Here is a 10,093-nt window from a genome sequence, read left to right as displayed (position 1 = left end):
AATCGTTTATTTAAAATTGTATCAAGGACTAAGAGAAGGTAATTTGTTGCTATAGGAGCAAAAGTGTCACAGGCCTACAAGATCAATAAAAGCAAAGGAAGACAACGCATAACCATCAAGGTTTGGAAATCAGCTCACCATGAAGGGCAGCCAAAAACTACTGGGTGAGTGAGGGAACACCACTAATTATATCTGACTAAAAAAGGGTGAAAGGTATTGAGAGAGCGAGAACAAAGAAACAAATCTTACATAAGTCAACAACAATTCTCAGAGCTCAAGCTGATTTTGATCAATCCTCTTTCACCTAAAAACAGACTATGTATTGTCTTTCAAAATGTACTACAAAATCTTCTGAAATATCTGAAAAGCAAAACTACTATTTTTCATAATGTAGAGAATTTTTGTTGCCTGTGAATAGGCGGAACAACATTTATTGTAAGGCTATACTTGTATTATAAAACCGGACTTATCTTGCACCACTGACACCCTTAATGTCAGAGGAAGGCCCAAAAAATTGTCAAAGACTCCAGTCACCCAAGTCATAGACTGTTCTCTCTGCTACCGCACAGCAAGCGGTACCGGAGCGCCAGGTCTAGGTCCAAAAGGCTCCTTAACAGCTTCTACCCCTAAGCTATAAGACGGCTGAACAATTAATAAAATGGCCATCCAGACTATTTAGATTGCCCCCCCCCCCCCCCCCCCTGTTTTTACAATGCTGCTACTCGTTGTTTATTATCCATGCAGAGTCACTTTACCCCTACCTATATGTCCAAATTACGTCGATTAACCTGTTCCTCCGCACATTGACTCGGTACTGGTACCGCCTGTATATAACCTCCTTATTGTTATGTAATTGTATTGTCTTACTTTTTATTTTATTTTTTACTGTAGTTTATTTAGTAAATATTTTCTTAACTCAATTTCTTGAACTGCATTGTTGGTTAAGGGCTTGTAAGTAAGCATTTCACGGTAAGGTCTACACCTGTTGTATCCGGCGTGTGACAAATACAATTTGATTTGATTTAATAAGAATTCATTGCACGTGACGTGCCCGTGCTAATGCCAACCACTTCCACTTCCTCGGCAGCGCGCATGCCGGTATCACTTGTGTAACTGTTTCTGAAACGTTAAAACTCACACCCCTCCTTCACACTCCACAAACTGTCTTGCGCGTTCAAGATGCGAGATTGCCTGAGCAATAGTTCCTCTCACTATAGGCCTAAATTTGATTCTGCTCGGTTAGTGAGAAAACATTCTCCAAATTCTGCTTCCTAACAAATTATATTTTATTTTGTATTTCGCATGTGGATATATCATTCACCTCATTAATATTAGTTTATTTGATTAGGATAATGAGGGGTCTTGGCTTTGAAGCCTGTTTATTGTCGTTGACACAGCTATGCATCCTCAGTTGTATATTGCAAACAGTTCTTACACAGGATGCCTCGCCATCAGCAGCTTTAAGGCAGAGAATGCAATGGCAACAAAACGGCCAGGTGTTTAGTATTCTCAGCCACGGTTCCGAATATCAGCCATCGGGCCGAAGAGACCGAAAAACAGGTTCAGCTCAACGGAATCCCATAGTTGTCGTTAGCAACAATAATGAGACGGCTGAAGAGACGAACGTGCACAGATACCCCGCGCCAAGAGGCTCTCCAAGGCGGCCAGCGCCGGGTGCGCATTTACGCACAACGCGTCGATATCCTAATGGGGTGATTAGGTATGAAAGACCCCAAGAGAGCCGGGAGACTGCTTCAAGACCTGGCCATGATGCAGGCGATGGATCAAATCCCACCGAAGACAAACCCACATCCACTAACTCTCCACCACTGACCAATTTGAGAAGAGAGAATATGATGGTTGGAGATGACCCGAACAACCCCTATAAATCCATTGGTTATAATCCCTATAATCCATACTATAATTATTATGATGCTTACTACAGACCTAGAGCCAGAAGCACTGAGCCACATGGTTATGGCACAAGTTATCATCAACATGGAGGTAAGTGCAATATTTTCCTTCCAGTAATTCACTTTTTAAATTGATTATTTTCTTCACATTTGTATGGCATTTTATTCCAATTAATTTTTTTAACAGCATGCATAAGGCTACTTAATAATATTGCATTTGTTACATGATTGACAGGTCTCCCTGACTTGGTGCCAGACCCATACTATATTCAAGTTTCCTCCTATGTCCAGAGGTCGCCCATGTACAATCTGAGATGTGCAGCTGAGGAAGGTTGCCTCGCAAGGTATTCTCATACGGCAGTGACATTCCAATCTACACTGAGTGTACAAAACATTAAGAACACCTGCTCTTTCCATGACAGACTGACCAGGTGAATCCAGGCGAAAGCTAAGATCCCTTATTGATGTCACTTGTTAAATCCACTTCAATCAGTGTAGATGAAGGGGAGGAGACGGGTTAAAGAAGGATTTTTAAGCCTTGAGACAATTGAGACATGGATTGTGTATGTGTGCTATTCAAAGGGTGAATGGGTAAGACAAAAATATTTAAGTGCCTTTGAACGGGGTATGGTAGTAGGTGCCAGGCGCACCGGTTTGAGTGTGTCAAGAACTGCAACGCTGCTGGGTTTTTCACGCTCAACAGTTTCCCCGTGTGTATCAACAATAGGTCCACCACCCAAAGGACATGCAGCTTAACACCTTGTAGAGTCCATGCCCCGATGAATGAGGCCGTTCTGAGGGCAAAAGGGTGTTCTTAATGTATTGTCCACTCAGTGCATATAGCCACTGGTTTTTACAATGTCCAGCCATCAATATTCAAATGACTCAGCTTTTAGACGTGTACGTGTGCTGAACTCCAATGTAAAGAAGCCTCTGATTACAGTGGTTTAAGGTATATTCAAGCTTTTTATTAGACGGATTAGAAATTACACAAGAGAGATATAGCTGTGGAGAGGAAAGTTGTTAGGGTAAACCAGGGATTGAACCGCTGGTTTCCGGTGGGAAGTTGTGTGTATGTGTTGAGTGTTACCGCTCAGTCAGGGTTCTGCCACGTATCACAGTAGTTAAACCCATCAGAAGCCTATAGTAGCATATACTGTATATTCATTAAACGTAGTAACCAATAGAGCCAGACTCCAGTTTCCTTTCAGGAGTTCTAAAAGGACATTTAGGAGTAGTTAATCATGAAGAATATGGGTCAGGAATGATTGGACTAGAGTCCCTGGAATGTGAAAAGTTGAAAAAAAAAAAAAAATGAATTGATGCATAAATGAAAGTGCATTACCATGTGAACTATTTGAATGTCTAAGACCAGATGTTTTGTGACGGGGACAGTTCTGCTCAGGGCGTGGCAGATTACGACACCCGGGTGCTGCTGCGGTTCCCCCAGCGCGTGAAGAACCAGGGCACTGCTGACTTCCTGCCCAGCAAACCTCGCTACGCCTGGGAATGGCACAGCTGCCATCAGTGAGTAATGGACATGGATGCATAAAGATGTATATATAAATATATTCATATTCAGAGATTCAGATTAAGATTCAGATCAACTTTATTATCCCACCAGGGGGAAATTCATTTGGTCATGTGCTTAAAAAAGACAGTACATAAAACATGAAAACACAGAAACTACACAAAATAATTCATACAAAGGGCTATAGCTAGACATTTAAAGTGAAAGTGCAATCTGCTGTATAATGGAGGGACCAACAGACGATCTATCATACAGCCTAATGGCTGTTGGAATAAAACAGTCCCCATATCTATCTGTTTTCATTTTTCTTTTGAAGAAGTCTCTTTCCCCTTGTCCGACTGCTGCTGTGATTGATTGATTTGAGTGAAGGGGATGAGTACTGTCCTGTAAAATGCTTTCAAGTTTTAGAAGGATGAGTTTTGTGTACAGGTTGGTGGCTGATTCTTGATCTATACCAATTATCCTTCCCGTCGTCTTAATCAAGTGCTGAAGCTTGACTTGGTCTTGCACTCGCATGTTTCCGAACACGCATATCAGACCAAAGGACAGCACACTCTGCAGGACAGATTTATAGAACATTTGTAAGATATGGCGGTCGACATTAAAATGGTTCAGTTTGCATAAAAGTTAAGTCTATTGTCACTGCGTCAGTAGGCTACAGATAGCCCCACCTTTTCAATATCTTTGGAGCAAACATCCAACTCAAACATCCAACTCAAACATCCAACTCAAAACGCATCATCATCATCATCACAGTTTTGTCTCTGTACTGAAAGTGCTCTTTCTTGAAAATGTGGCTGCTGACATGCAACATTTTGGGGAATTGTATTAACAGTGGACTAATGAACAAAAATACTAAAATATAGATGTTGATGTTACTATCCCTTTAAGACAGGCTTCTATTAGCCTGTACAGTTTTACAGGCATGGGGCATGGTGGAGAGTGCTCTCAACAGATCTAGGCTATTAGCGCGCTTGCAATACCAATATTGAAAGTGGTGCATTGAGAGTCTGTTGTGGTCTGGTCATTAAATGTGAACATGGTCCATGTATTCCAGTCACTTCCACAGCATGGATGAGTTCAGCCTGTATGAGCTGCTGGAGCCAGGCTCCGAGAGACGCGTGGCTGAGGGACACAAGGCCAGCTTCTGTCTGGAGGACACGTCATGTGACCCTGGATACTACAGACGCTTCGCCTGCACGTCTCACACGCAGGTCTGTTGTTACTGTAGCCTGTATCCCATATTGCATCCTATTCCCTATTTAGTGCACTGCTTTTTTTTTATCGTGTCCCAAAAGGGCTCTGGTCAAAAGTAGTGCACCGTGTAGGGAATAGGGTGCCATGTGTGGCGCAACCCTGTGATCATCACCTTACGCTCCACTATAATACTAGCCCATTACACAGCATGCAATATGTGTTTCCATCACACAGCACAATGGGAGAAAAAAAAAAACTGGTGGAATCAACATTGTTTCCACGTCATTTAAACCCAAATAAATCTGTGACGACGTTGAATCAATGTGGAAAACTGATTGGATTTGCAAAAAAGTCATCAATTTAAGGGAATCATTATTTTTTTGACCCAACTTTTAACCTAAATCCAATGACATGGTGACATTTGTTGTTGATTTCACGTTGAATTTACGTTAGATGACTACTCAACCAAAACTAGGCGTTGAAATGACGTACTGAATGTGCCCAGTGTGAAGAGAGGCCTGGCTATAAACATTAGTTTGCATCTGAGAGCTTTCACCATTCAATAGTAAAGACAGAACCGGATCGGGCTCAATGGAGTATAATGTATTGTATCTTTTTATTCATTGTTGTTGTGCTAGCCTGGTCCCAGATCTGTTTGTGTTGTTGTGCTAGCCTGGTCCCAGATCTGTTTGTGTTGTTGTGCTAGCCTGGTCACAGATCTGTTTGTGTTGTTGTGCTAACCTGTTCCCAGATCTGTTTGTGTTGTTGTGCTAGCCTGTTCCCAGATCTGTTTGTGTTGTTGTGCTAGCCTGTTCCCAGATCTGTTTGTGTTGTTGTGCTAGCCTGGTCCCAGATCTGTTTGTGTTGTTGTGCTAGCCTGGTCACAGATCTGTTTGTGTTGTTGTGCTAGCCTGGTCCCAGATCTGTTTGTGTTGTTGTGCTAGCCTGGTCCCAGATCTGTTTGTGTTGTTGTGCTAGCCTGTTCCCAGATCTGTTTGTGTTGTTGTGCTAGCCTGGTCCCAGATCTGTTTGTGTTGTTGTGCTAGCCTGGTCACAGATCTGTTTGTGTTGTTGTGCTAGCCTGGTCCCAGATCTGTTTGTGTTGTTGTGCTAGCCTGGTCCCAGATCTGTTTGTGTTGTTGTGCTAGCCTGTTCCCAGATCTGTTTGTGTTGTTGTGCTAGCCTGGTCCCAGATCTGTTTGTGTTGTTGTGCTAGCCTGGTCCCAGATCTGTTTGTGTTGTTGTGCTAGCCTGGTCCCAGATCTGTTTGTGTTGTTGTGCTAGCCTGGTCACAGATCTGTTTGTGTTGTTGTGCTAGCCTGGTCACAGATCTGTTTGTGTTGTTGTGCTAGCCTGTTCCCAGATCTGTTTGTGTTGTTGTGCTAGCCTGGTCCCAGATCTGCTTGTGTTGTTGTGCTAGCCTGGTCCCAGATCTGTTTGTGTTGTTGTGCTAGCCTGGTCCCAGATCTGCTTGTGTTGTTGTGCTAGCCTGGTCCCAGATCTGTTTGTGTTGTTGAGCTAGCCTGGTCACAGATCTGTTTGTGTTGTTGAGCTAGCCTGGTCACAGATCTGCTTGTGCTATCATGTCAACCCATGCCAAGTGACAAGGAGTTGACATGATAGCACAAAGAGATCTGGGACCAGGCTATTTTTGAACCGGTCGTTGGATGAATCTCTTTGTCTTGGGTTGATTGTTTTAGGGTTTGAGTCCTGGATGCTATGACACCTATAATGCCGATATTGACTGTCAGTGGATTGACATTACTGATGTGACGCCTGGGAAGTATATCCTTAAGGTTTGTTACCTCCTCCTCCTCCTCCTCCTCCTCCTCCTCCTCCTCCTCCTCCTCCTCCTCCTCCTCCTCCTCCTCCTCCTCCTCCTCCTCCTCCTCCTCCTCCTCCTTCTTCTTCTTCTTCTTCTTCTTCTTCTTCTTCTTCTTCTTCTTCTTCTTCTTCTTCTTCTTCTTCTTCTTCTTCTTCTTCTTCTTCTTCTTCTTCTTCTTCTTCTTCTTCTTCTTCTTCTTCTTCTTCTTCTTCTTCTTCTTCTTCTTCTTCTTCTTCTTCTTCTTCTTCTTCTTCTTCTTCTTCTTCTTCTTCTTCTTCTTCTTCTTCTTCTTCTTCTTCTTCTTCTTCTTCTTCTTCTTCTTCTTCTTCTTCTTCTTCTTCTATAGTATTAGCTAAGGAGGTTTATTTCCTGTTCATACTGTGTGCTATTGATAAACATGTTTGATATTACTGTCCAAATTCAACCTATTGTAGCAATGTGATGTGAATGATTCCTGACGTTTTACTTCATGCCTGTTTGTTCCAGATCACTGTAAACCCAGGTCACCAGGTTCCAGAGTCCAACTTTGACAATAATATTGTCCGTTGTAGTATTCAGTACAGCGGCACCTCTGTCCAGGTTTCAGGGTGTACTGTTACATCGTGAGTGCCGTCTTTTGTCCATTTTGGGGAATACTCAAAAAAAATACTACTGTATACCAGAAATACTACACCGAGGGTGAATCTGTCCTTCATTCCTTGTGTCCCGACTCATCCTATCCTTCTCAAAGCACCTTGTAGCAGAAGACCTGAGGTTCCGGCCCCTCAGAGGAGGAACTTCAGTACCAAGGAGAGAGGACACAAGGAATCAAAGATTTACCTCCTTAAAATAAAATACTGCAAATGATTTCTGGCATGATGTGTTTTCCTTATATCTACCCAGGTACTAAGAACAAAGGAAACGCCACCAAAGAAGCTCTACGATGATTTGCAAAACGAGACAACAAGCAACATGGACTGACAATGAAATATGAAGACATTATTGTTTGCAATATTTATTGGTCTGAGTCCCGCAAAGCGTTTCATTTTTTTCTTTATTTTAATTTCTCTTCTTTAAACTTTATGAATATTCCTGGTTTAAACAATATATCATATTACAGTATTCACCATTTTTAGAAAGCATAATGTGAGAAGTTGATAGAGACAAAGGTCACACAAAGGTCATGGATGAGAAATAAATACTGTAGTAAGCATTTCACTGTTGACGAAGCATGTGACAAATAACATTCCATTTGATTTGAAATTTGATTTGATTTGATCTTCACAAGCATGATTTTGTTTCGAGTGCTGAAAGGTTTGAATGATTTGTTGTGAGATACATTAAATTATTGTTTAGGTGCTAATTTAAGACTGTTACTGTATGGAAGTTGTAGTATTATGGATATATTTAAATCAAACATTTCCATTTTAAACAATGTTTCCATGCACGTGAATAATATTGGTGCTACATTACTTGCGTTATGTAATAAATATTGGTGCTACATTTTGAGACTGGAGGAAAGTTAAAATATTTGTTCTATTGGGTCTGTAACGAATGATTTACTTGTTTTTGTATATACATTTACATTTTTGTCATTTAGCAGATGCTCTTATCAAGAGCGACTTACAGTAGTGAGTGCATTTTTGATTTTTTCATACAGGTAACAAAACATACTCTTTTAAGCTAGAACTCTTTAAATTCAAACATACATTTTGCCGGGCTCATGTGCTAGTGTTCCATTCATGATACAACACAAAGATCCGCAAATGTATTGTGAATGCAATTTAAATAAAGTTTGGATTTGATTTGGCATTTCCATTTTTTTTTTTTTTGTAGAGAGAAATAGACAGTGTAAAAACAATAACATTATTAAAAAAAGGTCAGTCCTACCAAATCATGTCACATTTTTTTATCATTCAGCGACGTGGACTATACTTTGAAAAACTGTGGCAGTCGCCCAGTAGCATAATTAAACATATTTTACCAAACCTGTTAATTATTAGTCTTAACTAATTCAAATTAATTATCAAAATCTGTTTTTTTAAATAATCGCAGGAATGCCAATTGCAGTTGCTTGACTATTTTCCATGTTCAAGATCACCAGTGCAAAATAGCAAAAAAAATGTTCAAGACATGATAATATTGGATGAATAGACCCCAATAACTTGATAGTGTATTATTCTTATTAAGAGGGTTTTGAAATATTTGAACTAATTTAAAAGCCTATAGACATATACACAGGAAAAGCACATGTAGATTGACTGACTGCTGAGCTTCTGGCTGGGATTGAGAACAATGGACAACGTGTTAAGAGCTATGCACTGTAAACCCCAAGGCATTTTTTTAAACTCAAAATACTTCTAGTAAGTTGAACTCAAGGTCAATAAAAAGTCATTGTTACTTAAAAATGTTTGTGGTACTGACTCAAAACTAAATGAGAAGTCACATCAATTCTATTTTTTATTTAGGTTATGATAACAAATGAACTTTTATCCCAGCATGCTCAACTGCAGGTAGATTTTGGGGAATTGTTTTTTATATGTGTGTTTTTGCATGTACATTGAGTGTTTGATTGATTAATCTCATGCTACACAAAGATAAATAACAAACTTAAGAGTTTTTTTCAATTTATATTATTATACAAAATTCTTGCAACCAATAGAATGTTATATATATATGGGGGATACAACCATCCCAGAGCTGCAGATTTTGCTGCAAAGAGACAGAATCATTAGATCTGGCCTATTTATTGCCTTACCCCCATAACTTACTACATTCGCACTCACTGTATACATATTTTCTGTTTGTATTTTTGACTTTGTTTTGTTTACCCCATATGTAACTCTGTGTTGTTGTTTTTAATCGCACTGCTTTGCTTTGCTTTATTTTGGCCAGGTCACAGTTGTAAATGAGAACTTGTTCTCAACTGGCTTACCTGGTTAAATAAAGGTTAAATAAAAATAAAAATAAATAAAATAAAAGATCCCTTGTTTTGGTGCTGTTCATATGTAGCTTGTTCAGGAATGGCTGAAAAATTGCAACATTTACTTGGAGCTAACTCTGCAAATAGCACTGATGGGTGATTTGAAAAGTCACAGTCAATCGATCAATAATATAATAATACTCTTAGCAAAAAGGTTTCTTTAACCTAGAATCTGTAGAAACTATGACAATAGAAAGGTTCAGAACTTTTGTGAAACATCACAGCACAGTTGAATAATATATGGCAGCAAGAAATCTAAACTGGATGGTCTTCAGAGATAGATGGGAGGGGTTGAGGGTAGCTGAAGGCTGGGACTAAAAACAAACAAAATATAACTATTGTAAAATATACTGTCTTTAAAATGTATATAGTATGTATAAACTGGAAGTAGAAACCTAAGTATTGTTGTCAATTAGTTTACTCCAATTAGGGGAGGGGTGGTAGGGTTAGGGGAAAATAATAAAGAAGGAAAAAAATAATTATATAATATATATATATATATATATACAGTGGGGAAAAAAAGTATTTGGTCAGCCACCAATTGTGCAAGTTCTCCCACTTAAAAAGATGAGAGAGGCCTGTAATTTTCATCATAGGTACACGTCAACTATGACAGACAAAATGAGAAAAAAAATTCCAGAAAATCACATTGTAGGATTTTTAAT

General features: G+C 39.7%; 1 protein-coding gene across 1 annotated transcript; it reads left to right on the top strand.

The window, feature by feature from the left end:
- Positions 1 to 1,352: 1,352 nt before the first annotated feature.
- On the top strand, positions 1,353 to 7,072 carry LOC311126384 (protein-lysine 6-oxidase-like; the record flags this gene model as incomplete). The annotated part of the gene is made up of 6 exons (XM_084200389.1): positions 1,353 to 2,004; positions 2,149 to 2,257; positions 3,309 to 3,440; positions 4,502 to 4,658; positions 6,342 to 6,437; positions 6,953 to 7,072. The coding sequence occupies 6 exons, from the start codon at positions 1,353 to 1,355 to the stop codon at positions 7,070 to 7,072; spliced, it is 1,266 nt and encodes a 421-aa protein (XP_084056515.1).
- Between the last annotated feature and the right edge of the window lie 3,021 nt (positions 7,073 to 10,093).

This window comes from Coregonus lavaretus (genome assembly GCF_964263955.1).
Source record: "Coregonus lavaretus genome assembly, contig: HAP1_SCAFFOLD_202, whole genome shotgun sequence".
Classification (NCBI taxonomy): Eukaryota; Metazoa; Chordata; class Actinopteri; order Salmoniformes; family Salmonidae; genus Coregonus; species Coregonus lavaretus.
The sequence above is the reverse complement of the archived record's forward strand: the minus strand, read 5'-3'. Positions and strand labels throughout refer to the sequence as shown.